Here is a 19506-nt window from a genome sequence, read left to right as displayed (position 1 = left end):
CAGCGTCGTCAGGTACTGCTCGTCCACCAACTCATACAAGTAAGTCCGCGACACACGGATCAGCTCTTGTTTGGCTAGCGGGCCGGGGGAGGGGGCTGGGTGGGGCGGGGCAGGGCGGGGCAGCGGGGGTGGAGTGGAGGGACTCTGCACGCCTCCCTTCCCCTCCAGCCCGACAAACACTGGTCGTGACGCCGGGTGTCACTGCTTGGCGGGGAACATGACAGTCGGGCGGCGGCTGTCAGAAGGCTTAGGGTGAGCCTGTGTCGCACTCACCTCGCACTCACCACTCACACATTCACCTCTCACCACTCACCGCGCGGGCTAACACGGGGCCTCGAGGTCTGGGGCGCACCTGGGAATTAATCGGTGGCGGAAAATAACACGATGCGAAGATGCGAGGCGTTCCAACATTTGTGTGTCTCTGTGGCGCGGTGGCTGTTCCGTTGTGCGTCACTTTTCAGCAGCTGTGGTGGAGACGCCGCCAAGCACACACTAATCCCTTCCCTTCCCTCCTAATGCACCCTTCATGGCTTCGGGTTCAGTCATTGTTGTGGCTTGCATGGGTGCTGGTTTTTTATAGCTTAGTGGTATGCATGTTTCAGAGAGAGAGAGAGAGAGAGGCTGCATGATTCTGTATATTCATTCTCTTCCACAGTACGAAATTAATGCAAGTTGCTTTTTTTTTTTTTACTGAAAGAAAGGAATCTCTCTCTCTCTCTCTCTCTCTCTCTCTCTCTCTCTCTCTCTCTCTCTCTCTCTCTCTCTCTCTCTCTCTCTCTCTCTCTCTCTCTCTCTCTCTCTCTCTCTCTCTCTCTCTCTCTCACACACACACACACACACACACACACACACACACACACACACACACACACACACACACACACACACACACACACACACACACGAGAGAGAGAGAGAGAGAGAGAGAGAGAGAGAGAGAGAGGATAAAATAGCTAGAAGGATTAACATTGCTTATTCTTAACACGAAATGCAAACAGTTGTCTTTATTTTTGCTTGCTGTTCTTTTAAGGTGTGTGTGTGTGTGTGTGTGTGTGTGTGTGTGTGTGTGTGTGTGTGTGTGTGTGTGTGTGTGTGTGTACTTTCCTCTGAGGCTCCTTTCGCTTTCACTAAGTTGTTATGACGATGCTGTTTTGTTTTGTTTTGCTGTGTGTTGGTGCTTTTTACTAATATTTGCTTTTTTATAAGTTTTAGCAGCTGTTATGTTAGTTGTTATCTTTTTCCTTGATTATTTGCAGAGATAAGTAAAAATGCACTTGTCTGTATGTATGTGTATATTTGTTTAATGTAGTCTTTGCTTTATTTCTTCACATTTTTACCAATTCATTTTTTTTTTTTTTTTTTATGCATTGTGTTTTGCTTACATTGATCTAGTTTTACGGTTTGTTTTGCTGAATTGAGTTTATCTGTAGTTTTAAAGTGTTTATTTCATTCTGTTTATTTAGCTTTTGATTTTAATTTGCTTGCTTAGTTTTGTGGCTGCCCAGTTCCAAAGCTTTCCATTTTTCCTTCTGTCTGCCCAGTTTATTCACATTCCTTGCCTCTTTTTTAAGTCTTAACGAAGGAAAAATATTTGCGAAATTTGTAGAAACCTTTTAGTGATTTTTTTTTTTTTCACTTTTCACAAGCCTAGAAATTTATCCCAATGCCCAAAGGCGCTTTATTTTATTTTCACAAGTCCATTTTCCCCCGTCTTTTACTATTTTTATATATATATAATTTTTACTTTCCAAAAGCACATTAAATTTCCCAAAACCGTAAGCATTAACTTTTTTTCAAACTTAAAACTTTCCAATAGCTCAGAATTGCAGATCACAAAATAATTCTCTACAATATCAAAAAGTCAGCAATTACCACAAAACTCCTAAGAATCCTTTAAACTTTTCCATAAAATCTTAGAAATCACCAATTCATTTTCTTTACAAGCACGAAAAATTAACCCAAACTCATAGGAATCAAAACTTTGTATCCTGATCACAAACACACAAAAACTCAACAAAATTCCCAGAAAACTTCAAAGAATCATACCCTAATTAGAAAACCTCAACAGCATTCCACAAAATTCCCCACAAACAGTTTCCTTTACAAGACCAAGAGATGCCTCAAACTCATGCCAATCTTTACGTTCACCCTTAAAACAAACCCACGAAACTTAACAAAACTTCCTCCAAGAATCTCAAAGACTCACGAACCCCAATTAAAATCCCAGACAGAATCCCTCAGAGTTTCTCAATTAATTTCCTTTACAAGACCAAAAAATATCTCAAACTCACACCAATCTTTACGTTCACCCTTAGAACAAACCCACGAAGCTAAACAAAACTCCCCAAGAACCTCAAAGAATCACGATGCCCAATTAAAAACCTATCCCAGAATCCCTCAAAATTACCTGCAATCAATTCTTTTTACAAGACAAAAAAAAAAAAAAAATGTCCCAAACTCACACCAGTCTTTGCGTTCACCCTTAAAACAAATCCACGAAACTTAACAAAATTTCCTCCAAAAGCTCAAAGAATCACGAACACCAACTAAAAACTCCCTACAGAAACCCTCAAAATTACCCACAAACTATTAACCCTTTCAATACTGGAGCACATTTTTACATTGAGATTTTGTACGATTAGACCATTTTATTGACATCAGGAATGGTCTATGGAGGTCAGAAGATTAATTGTCACAGTCCTCACTATTCTAATCCCCCACATAAGTTTCTGAAGCTGTATAAAATCACCAAACAGTAAGCAGAATGAATATGGAAACGTGTCATGGTACTCAAAGGGTTAAAAAACACAAAAAAAAAACACTCTCCAAAAACCTCAAAGAATCGAATTCCAATTAAAAAACATTCCCAAAATCCCTCAAAATTACCCACAAACTATTCAAAACACTAAAAAAAAAAAAAAAAAAAAAATCACTGGTTTCTCTTCGTACTTTCCACACGAGCATTGGACAACGGGCCACTGGGTATGTAGGTCACCAGTTATGTACCCAGGCAGATGTTAGGAAGGCATGCAAGGAGGGGGGCGGGGACAGGTTGCAGCGCCCCTAGTGAAGGTGGAGAAGGTGGTGGTGATGGTGTTAGCAGCCTCGCCTCGCCTCCTGACCGTGCGTGTGTGTGTCTGTCCTTTCAGCGGTCGTGTCCGTGTCGTCTTCTTCGGCCGCTCCCTCAGTGCCCCTACGACCAGGTGGGTAGAGAGAGAGAGAGAGAGAATGATTGACTGGTTGTGTGTGTGTGTGTGTGTGTGTGTGTGTGTGTGTGTGTGTGTGTGTGTGTGTGTGTGTGTGTGTGTGTGTGTTTCACCTATCAATCACTGTCCTGTCATGTCTTTCGTGTTCGTTAGTACGTGCGTGTTGTGTTCATGTCCGTACGTGGGTGACGGGTCGTATACGTGTCCGTTAGCGCCCCGGCTGTCGCTGTACGTGGATCTGCTATCAATCGCTGTCACTCCTGTTGACTTTTTGCCGCCTGGGTACTTGTGTGTCTGCGTGCGTGCGTGCGTGCGTGGATGTTCGTTAATGCACCGTTTGGCCTTCACTCTGACACGTTGTTGATGGATTGGTTGAAGTGATGGCGCCGCAGCAACGAGGTCAAGTGGCGCCCTGGAAAGTTTGCGTTAGTAATGATAATAGCAGTAATAATGTGTATCTTTTGGTAATATATGGACGATCAACGCTTTTACCACCTTAACTCTCTCTCTCTCTCTCTCTCTCTCTCTCTCTCTCTCTCTCTCTCTCTCTCTCTCTCTCTCTCTCTTCACTTCATTTCAAAAACATAACATTTGGTATTACTTTCCTCCTCCTCCTCCTCCTCCTCCTCCTCCTCCTCCTCCTCCTCCTCCTCCTCCTCCTCCTCCTTCACCACCACCGAACAAAATCTGTCTCCCGAGAAAATATAATAAGGAAAAGAAAAAAGAGAAGGAATTGTTTTGACACACCCGAGGGAAGCAAAGTGTTGTCTGTGCGTCTGCGTGGCCGCTGGGAAATCCTCTTCGCTAACGTCGCAAGTGATTGGCCCGCATCGTCCAATCAGGAGCCTCGTTAGGTAGTTGACTCATGAGGGCTGGCCAGGGAGAGAGGGAGACGGAGGGTTGGGTACAGGGAAGGGATGGAGGGAAGTAGGGAAGAATGGAGGGAGAAAATGAGGATGAATAGGATTGAAAGAGATAAATGAGAGAGGAAAATGAGTCTGAGAGAGAGAGAGAGAGAGAGAGAGAGAGAGAGACACACACACACACACACACACACACACACACACACACACACACACACACACACACACACACACACACACACACACACACACACACACACACACACACACACACACACACACACACACACACACACATAGAGAGAGAGAGATGGAATGGAATAGGACACACACACACACACACACACACACACACACACACACACACACACACACACACACACACACACACACACAGAGAGAGAGAGAGAGAGAGAGAGAGAGAGAGAGAGAGAGACGCGATAATCTGACAAAAAAGAAGAGAAAAAAAAAGCTTCTTCCTACCCTCCAACTTTCTCCTCCGTCTGCTCCTTCTTTCCTCCTTTTCTGGCCCTGTTTAATCTCTTCCTTATTCTTTCCTCTTGCTCCTCCTTCCTCCACCCTCAGGACAAGGAGAGGCGGGCCAAAACAGGGACAGACGGAGGAACTAAAGGAAGAACACGAGGAAGAGAACGACAGGTGGCGGTTGACACTCCCCCTCTCTCTCCTCACTCTCACTTCTTCTCAGGGCCACGCTAACAAAACAGCTGATTCAGAGTAAACAAAAGCACGTGTTCGCTTCTTCTCTCCTCCCATAGACCAAACAGCTGATCGGGTGTAAACAAATGGGCTCGTTTAGATTTGGGAATTAATTTAGGTTAAGAAAACAGCTGATGTAAAGTAAACAATGCCACGTGCTTCCTGTTGGTTTATTTCAGATGAATAAAAAAAAATGTTCGTACACGTTTTCTGAATCGTAAAATAGAAAATGGTTTATTTTTTCAGGTAGATAAAAAGAACTTTCTTATTTCATGTAAACAATCGAGTAAACAATATCACGTGCTCGCTGTTTGATTGTTGCTGACAGATTATAACTTCTAGTATACGTTGCTGAATTGTAGACTAGAAAAATGGTTGTTGTTTTTTAAGATAGACAAAAAAAGTTGCCTATTTTATGTAAACAATCACGTAAACAATGCCACGTGCTCGCTATTTGTTTATTGCAGACAAATTATAACTTCTAGTATACGTTGCTGAAATGTAGACTAGAAAAATGGTTGTTTTTTTAAGGTAGACAAAAAAAGTTGCCTATTTTATGTAAACTATCACGTAAACAATGTCACGTGCTCGCTGTTTGTTTATTGCAGACAAATTATAACTTCTAGTATACGTTGCTGAAATGTAGACTAGAAAAATGGTTGTTTTTTTAAGGTAGACAAAAAAAGTTGCCTATTTTATGTAAACAATCACGTAAACAATGTCACGTGCTCGCTGTTTGTTTATTGCAGACAAATTATAACTTCTCGTATACGTTTCTGAATTGTGAAAAGAAAAATTGTAACTTCTGTTTTAGATAGACAAGAAAAAAATAGCTTGTTTTATGTAAGCAATCGTGAGTACTGGTTTTTTTTATGTAAGAGGGGAAAAACTGGCCAAGGGGAACAGAAAGAATTAAAATAGTCTCACTTAGTTGCCAGTTCCCGTGCAGGTTCGAGAGAGTTAGCCAAAAGAAAGGGAAAAATGTCTTAAACCTTTCTCTTAAATGAGTTCAGGTCTTAGGAAGATCATTTATTAGGTTAGGTTAGGATAGAAGGGGGAGCAGGAGGAGGAGGACGAGGAGGAAAGTAATACAAAATGTCATGTTTTTAAATGAAGTGAAGAGAAAAGAGAGAGAGAGAGAGAGAGAGAGAGAGAGAGAGAGAGAGAGAGATTTACTTACTTATTTCTCTCTCCATGGACAAAACAACAGCTGGCGATATGTAAATCAAAGAACACACTCGTAAACACATCAAAGGTACTAACAGATTAATTTCCTGTTGAGAGTTTTGACGGTAAACTTATGCAAAAAAAAAATATATATATATGTAAAAAAGTTTAATTGGTCTTGGTGGTAGGAAGAAGAAGTTTACAGCCGGATTATCTCCTCTTGTTTGTTTGTGTTTGATTTATTGACACTGGGGAAAAATGTTTAGCTCGTGTATGTTTTCATGTTTTTATCCTCTAATGTTTTATCTCCATCAGTCGACTCACTATCCACGATGAGAGAGAGAGAGAGAGAGAGAGAGAGAGAGAGAGAGAGAGAGAGAGAGAGAAAGGTCATGTGTACTCACGAGACTAACACACACACACACACACACACACACACACACACACACACACACACACACACACACACACACACACACACACACACACACACTCACTCACTCACTCACACACACACACACACACACAGAGAGAGAGAGAGAGAGAGAGAGAGAGAGAGAGAGAGAGAATAAAGGGAATAGTGTCAAGGTTGCAAATAAAATAATAAAGTAACTCACCTAGAGAGAGAGAGAGAGAGAGAGAGAGAGAACGAACAGAACCTTGCAGAAGCGTTGTTGCCAAGCGAGTGATGTTAAGGTATCTTGCAGAGTTGGCAATGCTGTACTCGATACATTGTAGCTCTGTTGCATTACCACCACCCTCCTCTTCCTCCTCTTCCTCCTCCTCCTCCTCTTCCTCCATCCTTGTAATCCTAAGCTCACTGTATCTTCCTCTCCTTGTCATCATTATTAATCACGCAGTCTATATCGTGACTTCTAAAGCGACTACACTTCTTAAGGAGCCAAGATTAGGAGTCTCGTGGGGAATCCAACTCTGTGTTAAGGAATGCGCGTGTGGGATCAGCAGGGAAACAGATAAATGAATAAACGGAAGGGCGAATGAATGCGTAGATTAGATAGACAGATGAATAGATAGATATATAGATAGATAAGTTACCCATAGTGCATTTGAAGTAGATAAATTGATGAGCAAAGGTGGATAGACAGACAAACCGATAGATAATTAAAGTTACCCACAGTACATTTGAGTAGTTGAACTGATGAACGTAATGATATAGATAGGTAGAAAGAAATACATACCGATAGATAGATAGATAGATAGATAGACAGACATTCAAAGAGATAGCTAAGGAAACCATTAAACCATCAGACAGACAGGAAGTTAACGATAGCAAGATTATACACAAATAGATGAGATAAATGAAAAGATAGATAGATAGATAGAACAGTAAATATTTCCACCCCGTATTCTTTGATAGCACGAACAAGGAAGAGAGGATGACGAGGAGAAAGAGGAGTCGCGGGAGAAAGAGGAGAAGGAAGAGGGAGGAAAAGATACGCAAATAGATAGATAGATAGATAGATAGAACAATAAACACTTCGATTCTGCATTGTCTGTTAGCACGAAAGCAAAAGAGGATGAAGAAGAGGAGAGAGAAGAGGAACAGGAGAAGGAGGAGGAAGAGGAAGAGGAGGAGAAGCAAAAATACGAGGAAGAAAAAGGAAAACGATGGGTGTATTGATAGTTCTAGCGAAGAGAGAGAGAGAGAGAGAGAGAGAGAGAGAGAGAGAGAGAGTTAATAGGTCGTGTACATAAATTAATATAAACTAAACACGTATCTGGCTGTTTATTTAGTGAGAATTGGTTGTCAGTGTCTGTAATCAGTGTTTTGATTTGATCAAGTTGTATTTAAATGTTGAAATATTCGACATTTATTGGTGGGGGTAGATCGATCGACAAGAAGGTGAAGGAGGAGAAGAAAAGGGAAAAAAATGAAGAACAAGAACAGGAAGGAGGAGGAGGAGGAAAAAAGAAAAAAGATTAAGAACAAGAACAAGAAGGAGGAGGAGGAGGAGGAGGAGGAGGAGGAGGAGGAGGAGGAGGAGGAGGAGAAGGAGAAGGAGAAAAGAAGAAGAAGAAGAAGAAGAAGAAGTAGTAGGAGAAAGAGAAGAAGAAAATAAAAGAACAAGAACAAGAATAGAACAAGAACAAAAAGGAGCAGGATAAGAAGAAAAAGAAAAAGAAAAGAGAAAACCAACAACATTCGAGACAAGAAGAAAGAAAGAATAAAGAAAAACAAAAACAATGAGCCAAAGGAAGAAGGAAACACATCAACAACAACAACAACAACAACAACAACAACAACAACAACAACAACAACAACAATCCGAATAAGAAGAAAGAAAGAATGAAAAAAATAAAAGCAGAGGCGAAAAAGCAAGAAAGAAAAATACAAATTAGGAGAGAGAGAGAGAGAGAGAGAGAGAGAGAGAGAGAGAGAGAGAGAGAGAGAGAGAGAGAGAGAGATAGAGTGAGTATTCATGTTAGATGTTTTTCGTAACCTTGTACATTTTTCATTTATTTGTTTTTTTTTTCATTATTATTCGTTTTTTTGTCATTTTTTTGCATATTTTTTTCTTTCAATCATTAATTTTTTGCTTTTTATTTTGGTCTCCCTATTAAATTTAGTTTGTTATTAGTTGTTATTTAAGTGCCGTGTGTGTGTGTGTGTGTGTGTGTGTGTGTGTGTGTGTGTGTGTGTGTGTGTGTGTGTGTGTGTGTGTGTGTGTGTGTGCACGCGCGTTTCCCATAATTCAAGGCTTGTGTTGCTTTTATTAATGTTTATTTAAATGTGATACGGAATGTTTACTCTCTCTCTCTCTCTCTCTCTCTCTCTCTCTCTCTCTCTCTCTCTCTCTCTCTCTCTCTCTCTCTCCTTTTGGTTCTCCTTGTATGATTTATTTTGAGTTTATTTCTTTGTCCGTATGTTGCAATTCCTCTCTCTCTCTCTCTCTCTCTCTCTCTCTCTCTCTCTCTCTCTCTCTCTCTCTCTCTCTCTCTCTCTCTCTCATGAACGGCGCCTTTCACGGTCATGCCTCTGCGCTATCGTAAACTTTATAATTAGCCAAAACAGACACACACACACACACACACACACACACACACACACACACACACACACACACACACACACACACACACACACACACACACACACACACACACACACACAGCATCCGCAAGTGTAGTGAATTTAATCAACAAATGAACAGTTGGGAATTGTTTTTAATCATTATACGCTCCAGTGAATAATTCTGGACTTCCTTTCTTTTATAGAGTTATTTTTTTATGTAGAGTTTTTAAGTTTTATTTTTATAAAGTTTTCTAATAGAGTTTTTTCTAGTTTTTTTATGGAGTTTCTTTTTTATTGAGTTTTCTTTACAGAGCTTTTTTAATTAAGTTTTCTTTATAGAGCTTTTTTAATTAAGTTTTCTTTATAGAGCTTTTTTTATTTATAGGGATTTAGTTGAGTTTTCTCTATAGAGCTTTTTTAATTGAGTTTTCTTTATAGAGCTTTTTTTCATTTATAGAGCGTTTTAAATGACTATTTTTATAGAGTTTTCTGTATAGATTTTTATAGTTTTTTTTTTTAATTCTTTCTTTTTATAGATTTTTATAGAGTTGTTTTCCTTATAGATATTTTTCATAGAGTTTTTAGTAGAGTTTCAGTATTTTTTATAGTATTTATAGAGCTTTTTTATTGAGTTTTTTTATTGAGTATTTATAGAGTTGTTGTTTTTTCCATGGAGTAAATAATGTAGGAGTGAATGAGTGTGTGTGGAGTATCGTGGGTAGTTAGTTTTTTTTTTTTTTTTTTTTTTTCTTCTTTTTTGTGTATATCACTAATAAAAATAGGAAGCCGGACGTAAAAAAGAAAAAAATATGTATATAAAAAAAAAAAGATTGATGAGGGAGATTCTTCGCCTTTACTATCCAGAGTATCTTATTTCAAAGTACCTACCTGTCTTATTTCAGTCAGTTTTGTAATTTGTAATGGTTAACTGATTTCTTTCATCTTTTGTCTTCCTTTGTGATTGATTTAAAGTTGATGGGGAGGAGCCTTCACCTTTACTATCCAAGATTTTTATAGTTAAGAATAGCTACGTATCTTATTAGAACAGCTTCAGTAAGTCCAACAAATATAGGTATTGTTTTTTTTTTTTTTTTTTTTTTTTCCTTTCTGATTGATACATGGTTGGCGGGGAGGAGCCTTCGCCTTTACTATCCAAGGTTTTTGTACTGTAGAATAGCTATGCATCTTATTAAAACAGCTTCAGTAAGTCCAACAAATGTAGGTATTGCTGTTTGTTCCTCTTTTGTGTTCCTTTCTGATTGATTTAAGGTTGGTGGGGAGGAATTTTCGTCTTTATTATCGAAGTTTCTTTTTTTTTTTCTTTAGTTTAGAATAGCTACGTATCTTAGTAATACTGCCTCAATATGTCCAACAAGTGTACTTATTGTTCTTTGTTCCTCTTTTGTGTTCCTTTTTGATTGATTTATGGTTGTTGGGGAGGAGCCTTCACCTTTGCTATCCAAGGTTAGCTTTGTATCTTATTACAAGCAGCCTCAGTATGTCCAGTAAATGTAGGTATTGCTTTTTCTTCCTCTTCTGTGTTCCTTTATGATTGATTTAAGGTTGGTGGGGAGGAGCCTTCGCCTTTACTACCGTATATCTCTTGCTTCAATATTGTATCTTATAACAGAGAGCCTCGTAATGGTGAAGTAGTGTGGTGGTATTGCTCTCTGTTCTTCCTTTGTGTTCCTCCCCGCCTGAAGAAGTTAAATAATGATGTTTTCGTATTACACAAACCAATTCACTTTATAATGAGCCAAAAATTTCCATAATATAAGCGATACTTTTTTTCTCTCCCTTCGTGTCTTAATCAAGGAAAGAAGGAGGAGTAATGTTTTCTCTCTCTCTCTCTCTCTCTCTCTCTCTCTCTCTCTCTCTCTCTCTCTCTCTCTCTATCTATCTATCTATCTATCTATCTATCTATCTATCTATCTATCTATCTTGTTTAGGTAGTCTTTTCTTTCCTCTCCTCTCCTCTCCTCTCTCTCTCTCTCTCTCTCTCTCTCTCTCTCTCTCTCTCTCTCTCTCTCTCTCTCTCTCTCTCTCTCTCTCTCTCTCTCTCTCTCTCTCTCTCTCTCTCTCTCTCTCTCTCTCTCTCTCTCTCTCTCTCTCTCTCTCTCTCTTCTCTTCTCTTCTCTCTCTTCTCTCTCTCTCTCTCTCTCTCTCTCTCTCTCTCTCTCTCTCTCTCTCTCTCTCTCTCTCTCTCTCTCTCTCTCTCCACTGGTCACTATTAGATAAGACACTTCAATCAGAGCAGGCTAATCAGTGAAGCCAGGCAGGAAATTAACAAGGGGATAAAAGCTTAAAAATACCATAGAGGAACGAGGGGAAAGGGGCTGGCAGGTGTGGAGGTGTGGAGGTGTGTTGGTGAGCAGGTGTGAAAGGCTAAGGAGGACAGCAATGGGGCAGGTGTAAGGGTTTTGCAGGACAGGTGTGGTAGGTGTGGGTTATGTTGTAAGTGAGGTGTTGATTTTGTATACGAGTCAGATGTGGGAGAATTGGACAGGTGTGTGTGTGTGTGTGTGTGTGTGTGTGTGTGTGTGTGTGTGTGTGTGTGTGTGTGTGTGTGTGTGTGTGTTTTCCTTCCGTTTTTTGTCACTTTTATTGTTTTTTTCCCTAGAGAGAGAGAGAGAGAGAGAGAGAGAGAGAGAGAGAGAGAGGCTAATCACTAAATCTCGCAAAAAAAAAAGTAAATATCCCCAGAAAAAAATAAAAATGATCACACACACACACACACACACACACACACACACACACACACACACACACACACACACACACACACACACACACACAGAGTCGACAAGCAGAGGATACTTACATAGATAAGCGCATCCTGCTCAAACGCGATAACTCCAGAGAGAGGAATGGTTTCAGAGGGGCCTTGCCAGTTCACCTACTCCTCCTCTACTCTGTGCTGCTCAAAGACTCACCTGACCGCACCAATACCGCCACTCTCGACTGAAGTAGTGTTCGTTCCTGCTTATCCGTGTTTCACCGTCCCGTAGTGGTGTTTTGCGCTTCCTGTTTCGCGTGGTGGTGGTTGTGGTGAATGAAAATGATACTCGTGGAAGTGGTGTTCGTGGTGAATGGAGGTTATGCTGGTGTGTCTTTGTTTTTCGCCTGATTTCGTGTCTGATTATCTGCTCAGTGTTTCGTTCGTGGGTCGTTGTTTTGGTTTGTGCTCAGCAGTTTGTGTAAATGAAAAATATATGTGTTGAAAATATGTTTAAAGTGGAAATTATATAAAAGAAAAGGTTTTCAAATGAGAAACTATGTCAGCTGAAATGTTCTAGCAAGTTTTAGAAGAGAAAGTTCTACTAATGAAAGTGTTTAAAGGTGAAATTTTTATCAAACAAGAAATTTGAGAGGAATTTTGAGTGTATTGTGTGGTTCTTTGTTGTTGTTGCTGTTGTTGTTATTTATGTCAATAGTGATAATGTTCCAATCACCACGATCATGACCACCAACTAAGCTCAGAGTAAGACGTCACATCACCAACACGAAGCATTATCGACTCACCATTGCGAGACTGACATCCTCTGAACTCAATTATACACTCGTTACATTTGAATAACTTGCATCTCAGAATAGACCAAGAAAAGTCATCCCACAGAAAACAAAATCAAAATGTAATGAAAGATGAAAATGTGTGTGTGTTACGAAGGAAAGGAATTATACAGTAAAGAATGAAAAGGGAGACAACAACGATAAAAAAGAATACGAATGGTGACGTTAACAAAAAGGAGAGAGAGAGAGAGAGAGAGAGAGAGAGAGAGAGAGAGAGAGAGAGAGAGAGAGAAACATAACACAGCTGACTACGATGAAGAAAAACTTGAGTGTGCCTTGAAAAATAAATAGAGCGAAAGAAAAAAAAATGGGAGCAAACTAAACGAAGGATAAATTGATAAGTAAATAATTGTAATAAGCAAATATATAAAAAAAGAATACTAATAAACAAAGGAAGCAGACAAATATAACTTCACCACACACACACACACACACACACACACACACACACACACACACACACACACACACACACACACACACTTATTCGGAGATCTCTTTCTGTCCTCGTCTCTTTTCATCTCCATATTCTATCTTCACTTTTTCTTCTCTCTCCTTTCACACTCCTTTCTCTATTCTCCCCCAACACACTCCTCTCGCAGCCCTCTATTCCTTGTTCTCACTTCTCTCTTCTTCCTCTCCCTATTCTCGTGTTTCCCTTCCTTCTTTCATAAGCTATTCTTTTCACTTATCCCTTTTTATCTTCTGTTCCTCTCATCTTTGTACTTTTTGCCTTTTCTCTTGTTCCTCTTATTTTTATCTTGATGTTCTCAGTCTCACTCATCCTTCACCTTCCTATCCTTCTCATTCTTACCCCACACATCTTGTTCTTGTGTCCTTTTCATCTTCAAGCTCTTCTTTTTCATGTTTTGTTCTCGTTGTGTTCCCGAGAAGAGTAACGTCTGAAATGTCACGAGCATTAGTAATCTTGGGACGGGAAAGAGAGGCAACTGCAACATCCTCTTATTTGCGACGGAAAGGCCGATTCATGTCAGAGTTTGGGAATGTCAGTGCATTAGTGTGGCTCGGGGCGTTAAGTTTGTGGTGATCCAGTGTGATAAATTTGACACGAGTTGAAGAAAGTGGGTCAGAATAACGAAAACTGATACAACGTCTCTTCAGAGTTTTATTGGTGTGTGTATTTATTTCTTTATTTATATATTTTTTTAGAAACTCTCGAAAGGAAGTTGTGTGAATAAGAGCATTTACCCATGACCACACCGCCTTCCCTTCTCTGGCCGCTCTTTGTCAGCATTCCCACCACTGACAGTTTACTCGCATCAACACTGAGAGAGAGAATATAGCGTTGACTTTTTCTTTTCCCGGCTACAGATCTATCTAAGAGCCTGGGATGCAAAAATGTGTGCGTAGCGAAGGATGTGGAGGATTATGAAGGAAATTATCTAACAGTGAAACGATTAAAAGTGACTAAGCACAACACAGACCAAGACGTGAATCATGAACGTGGGTGTTGACATTTTAAAGGAACGGACACTCTCGCCATAAACACCCACATCGCGCTGCAGACAACGTGAGGAACCAACAGGAAAGCCACTCCACTGAACCAAAATGACCAAGAGAACCACAAACACACGACCAAACCTCCGCGACCCAAGATAACCAGTAACACGACCGTCCCGCCACCAAGATCAACAACGTGAATATTGGAGCGCCTCGTGACACCTTGACTCCCACCATGCAGAGTGTAATGAATGAGTTTCGAAGGTGGTTCCCGAGCCAAGAGGGAGGCTGCGGGGAAGGCGGTGGTGTGATGGTAAGGCGTGGCAGCAAAGGAAAGGGCGACGAGGAGGGAAGAAGCAAAGTGAAAGACGCAGTAAGACGCCTGGACAACATTAAGATTGGAACAAGCCCACAAGGAATGAAGGGAGCGGTAAGAATCCCTGGCTTAAGCGCTGACACCAACACGGACGATGACCCGGAAGTGCAACTCAAGAGGCCGAATAACCTGCCCTCCTTGAGTGACTCCGGGCCGTATGGAAGGAAAGAAAACGTGATGGTACTCCCGTCACTGTCCCCTGAGAGTGACAAGCAGCAGAACAAACTTGGCCAAGAAAACCATGGAATATTAAAGTTGAGTGAGTCCTGGGGTAAAGGCGAGGCTCAGAAAGGCAAAGAGTGCAGCGTCACCAAACCCGCCGTCTTGCCACGACCGCCACTAGTAAATAACGCCGCCAATGGTGCACACTGTCCTGCTGGCCCGTCACCCCACTCCGTAACATTGAGCGAACGCGATGTGGATCCGGTTATCGATACCCAAGCACCCGGAAGCACGTCGTTGGGAGACAAACACCGCCAGCCAGCCAGTGAATCAAGCAGACTGAAACTGAACCCGAGGGAGGACAGACAACATCGATCACTCTCCTTCCCGCAAAGACTCCTCACTGCGTCACCTTCCACCACCACCGCCACCTCCACTGCCACCGCCACCACCGCTGCCACCAAAGGAAAGTCCCTCCCCGCCAAACTAAACCCAAAGGACTTCAATGAAAAGACAATATCCCGCTGGAAGAAAGAACATCTGGTGTCTACATTAGCACGGGCACTAATGAAGCGTCCAGATGATGTTCCTGCTTCTTCCACCTTGTGCCCGCCTTCACCCAAATATTTCTCAGCTTGCACTACCCCCGTTCCAGCTTCCCCCACCTCAGCCTCCCCTCCCGATGTTCCGGATTTCCCCAGCTCTGCCGCGGCTTTTCCCACTTCATCCTCGACCAATTCCAGCATTCTGCCGGACTCTCGCAGCTCTTTTGCGGACTCTTTCATCTCTATCACGGACTCCCCAAGCTCATGTCCAAATACCACAAGCCTTGTCGCGGATACCTCAAGTCCTCTCATAGATGCCCCAACCCCTGTCAGCGATCCTTCACCCGACGTCCCTGACACATCGAAGTGGAAGATCACAAATAAATTATCCTTGCGAAGAGTTAGCAACACAATACTGAACACTGTTGCTCAGCTCTTCGCCCAATTTCTCCCCAAGCCGTCTCCTTCCAAAACTCTGTTACTGAGCAGCACGTCTAGCGGTGAGAAAGTGCAAGAGGTCGCACAGGAAGAAGCTGGAGACATCGTTATGCGTAGAAAGCCATCGAGGTCGCGGGATGTAAAGATCGAAGAGGAAGAAGACGACGACTTTGTAGATGTTGATATGAAGAGAAGGTTGTCCAGCAAGGAAACCCACAGGAAAGTATATGTGTACGAGGAAGATGCGACTCATGTCTTTGCACCGAGGGACACTTTAACTCAAGGCGCCAACAGAGTGCGGGATATAGTCAGGATGATCGAAGATGGCATGAAAAACAACGCAGACACAGCAAAACAAGCTGACACAGTAATAAGAAAACTGGGAAGCGAAGTACTACACAATATGAGACTACCGCTCAATAATCCCCTGGAATGGAACGACGACGGAAAACAAAGCCCAGAAAACAAACCCATAAAAGAGGAGATATCAAAGGGAGATGGAGAAGGAGGAGGAGGAGGAGGTGTTGGAGGAGTGAACCAGCAAGACGCAAACTCACTAATCACACAGTCACCGACGAGCGGAATGAAAGAAAACGAAGATCAAACTGGCATCGAAGAATCAGACAAAGAGGCGGAATGGAAGCTCTTTGCGGCTCTGCAGGGCACGAGTTTTAGGAGTAAACGAAGAAACAGCGAGATAAAAATTGGAGGTGAAGGAAAGAGAAAAAGCGAAAAGGAGAAAGAAGATGAAGAAAACGAAAAGGGGAGAGGCGATAAGCAGAGAAGTCAGGAGAAAAACGAGAATGGAGATAGACAGGAAGACAGTGAGAAGATAAGTGAAGAAGGACAGAGAGACAATGAAGAAAATGAGAAACAGGAAATTAAGATAGTAGTAGATGAGGAGGAAACTGAGAGTGACACGGATGAGGAAAACGTGATTATGAGGAGTAGGCCGAGAGAGCGTCCCATGCCCTTCTACCGCTACTCCACACTGGGGCCGCGGGTACGCCTGCCACAGAACACCATATACCCTTTCTGTGTGGTGAGGCCGAGGACCGTCATCATTAGCCTGGGGTGAGTAGTGAGCAGTATCCAGTAAGGTCGTCACTTTTTTTCAATCTTGACACCTTCATTACTGGGACACATTTTTTACCATGAGTTTTTGGTGTGATTTGACGATTTTATTGACATAAGGACCGGTCTATGGAGGGCAGACGATTTATGGCCAGAGTCTGCACATTTTAATCCCCACGTAAGTTTCTGAAGCTGTATAAAATCACCTAGTAGTAAGCAGATTAATATGAAAGCACGTAATGGTACTGAAGGGGTTATGGAAGAGGTGCAACAAAAAGGATAATAGAAAAAGGTCCATTGAGGTGCCTTATCTACTGAACTTCTAGAGGCTGACTGAGAACACACCAAAAGTGGGAAAAAAAGCCGTCTTGATTGTTGTTTTTTTGCCTCCATCGCTACGACAAAAAGTGAGGAAGTGAAAGCATATAAATCAATAGACAAAAGTTGATTGGAAAGTCTCAAATGGATTGGTCAATTTCTTTAAGAGGTAAACGTTTCCTTTGCGGTTCTTTCCGTGCCTTGTAGAGAGAGGGAACTGTCAGGCTTGTCCGTTGTTTTAGGATGGCGTTTGATAATTGCTTTTCTGTTTAAATTAAAGCAGAACATATCACAGAATAATTGGGAAGAATGGCAGGTCATAGTAGGAGCAGATCCGCCAGTGTCTTGTGGATTATACCAGGTGTGTTTGGATGGAGTGCTTGAGTTTGCCATTGATCAGTAGAGGGAATGAGGGAGAGACAAAAGCATACACATCCGTTCTGTTGCATCACGCCACAATTACACAGGAAATTGCAATGCTGAGTGGAAGTATACTAAGAAAAATTTTTGTCTGTTTTCACGTTAGTTAGTCAGTAGGAAAATTAGTGCTTTCTTTCACATTTCCCTTACGAAGCAAAAGGAAAACATTACCGCCATCCACCACAAAAGAAGAAAGACATGGAAACGTTCTCTCCTTTTCTTCTATAATGCAATGTAGAAATCACAAATCCTGCGTGGCTTTACTCAGACTATATTTAAGTGTAAGAGCTTTTTTTCCGAGAAGCATAAAAGTGACGTAATAGAAGTCAGTAAAACACATCAGAAAAGTTGGTATAGAAACAGAAATACTTAGCTGACTAATGGTACATCAGTGGTACAGTGCGGCCATCGAGGAGCTGATTAACCTCTTTAATACTGGAACACATTTTTACCTTGATATTTTAGTATGAGACCATTTTATTGACATTAGGAAAGGTTTATGGAGGTCAGAAGATTAATGACCCCAGTCTTTACTATTTTGATCCTCCAAATAAGTTTCTGAAGTTGTATAAAATCATCATATAGTAAGCAGAATGAATATGGAAACACGTCACGATATTCATGGGATCAAGAGCCAGTGTCATTCATGTGTGATTCTGACAAGGCAAAGCGACCCTTGTATTAACCTTCTAACTCCTGACTTCCTTAACTCAAATGACGTGAAGTAGCATTAGGACATCATTTTATAAGACACCACGGATAGCAAAGTGATTAATTACCTCAGACATTTTATTGATTAGGTTTTTACTTTTCGCTCAATAAGAACATATGGAGACAAGGTAAGCTATAAGAATCAATCAGACCTACACGTGGCAGTCCCTGTAACAAACCTAGATAGATCGATGTTTAGTGACCACACCATACCTGACTGATTTCTACCCTTCATCCCATCCATAAACCTGTCTTAATCTGGAACTCTCTGCACGCTTCTATATTTCCATGTTCCTACGACTTAACTTCTTTTAAGAGAGGTGTCGAGACATTTGTCCCTGAATTTTGACTCATTCTTTTGATTCTTTTTATGGAGACTACAATTCAAGTGTGCTTTTTTTTTCTAATATTCATTTTTTTGCTCTTGGTAGTTTTCCCTCTTACATAAAAAACAAAATTGTTTAAGGACGATCCACACCAAATCATGCCACACCGTCATTGCGAATCAAGAGGGTAAGTAATCTACCCGGTGTTGCTATCCTGAAGTTCGTGGTCCCCCGTGAAAGAGAAAAGAAAACGAGAAACACACTCTACTTACGTTACCACAGAACTCACCTCCGTGTTGTTCGAGTCAGACAGTAATGCGATGAAATTACTCGCAAACACGAAAAAAAAAAAAAAAATAAATAAATACACGAATAGAGAGATGATAAGCCCCAGGGAAGGTGAAAGCCAGTGGTAAGCTCCAAGGAAGAAATGGGAGAAACAGAGTCAAGTATAAATCAATAAAATTACTCGCAAAACACAAAAATATACACGAACAGAAAGACAATAAACAACAGGGAAGGTGAAGGCCAGTGGTAAGCTCCAAAGAAATGGGAGAAACAAATTTAAGCCCTGTGCCATGACATTTTCTTGTGGTCAGAGGTAGCGGTGGATAAACACTCTTATTCGCAGGACACAGACCAGAGTGGCATCCGGAGAGGCGTTGGTTATCACTGTACTTTTCCCAGGTGCCGCCCGCGTATCAGACAGGCCGTGGAGGGGAAGGGTGTGTGAAGGAAGCATGTGCCCCGCCTTACCATGACTAACATTCAGAAACGCTTTGCTCTCTCACTACTATTTTTCAAAGGCCACAAAGATGATTAGCCACGTTTTCAATACCATTCCTCCTTTTCATAATACAGAAATCTTGTTAATATGTCGTGAGAACTAGAAAAGTGCCCCATTAGATAGCTGTCACTTCAACTAGAGCCATTTGAAAGTAGAGGTGCGGCGAAGTGCTTCAGAACAAAGTCAGTGCGATGATGATGAACGTTAGACTAGTGTTTGTCTGAAGGAATAAATAGAACATGGCTGGTTTTTGTTTATGTTGTATTTGTAAAGCAGGGTTGACCTTTACTATCATCTTTGTAGTGATGAGGCGTCAGACTTGTATGCTCGT

The 19506-nt window shown here is 41.3% G+C and overlaps 1 protein-coding gene across 7 annotated transcripts in view; it reads left to right on the top strand.

The window, feature by feature from the left end:
• The window catches only part of LOC123508577 (FYVE, RhoGEF and PH domain-containing protein 4-like), a 206887-nt gene that overhangs the window by 173191 nt on the left and 14190 nt on the right, over positions 1 to 19506 (top strand). For 3 of the 7 annotated variants that reach the window (XM_045262345.1, XM_045262346.1, XM_045262347.1), the window contains exons 2-3: positions 1 to 39; positions 3150 to 3203. The exon at positions 1 to 39 is cut by the window's left edge and continues 1263 nt beyond it. In XM_045262345.1, coding sequence (XP_045118280.1) covers positions 1 to 39; positions 3150 to 3203 — 93 coding nt within the window. Of the gene's footprint in view, positions 40 to 3149; positions 3204 to 11837; positions 11954 to 13227; positions 16614 to 19506 lie in introns of those variants that run through there. The other 4 variants (XM_045262344.1, XM_045262343.1, XM_045262348.1 and 1 more) reach the window with 4 other exon arrangements.

Source organism: Portunus trituberculatus, chromosome 25 (genome assembly GCF_017591435.1).
Source record: "Portunus trituberculatus isolate SZX2019 chromosome 25, ASM1759143v1, whole genome shotgun sequence".
In the NCBI taxonomy this organism is placed as follows: domain Eukaryota; kingdom Metazoa; phylum Arthropoda; class Malacostraca; order Decapoda; family Portunidae; genus Portunus; species Portunus trituberculatus.
Note: the sequence above shows the minus strand (reverse complement) of the source record. Positions and strands in the feature narration are given on the sequence as shown.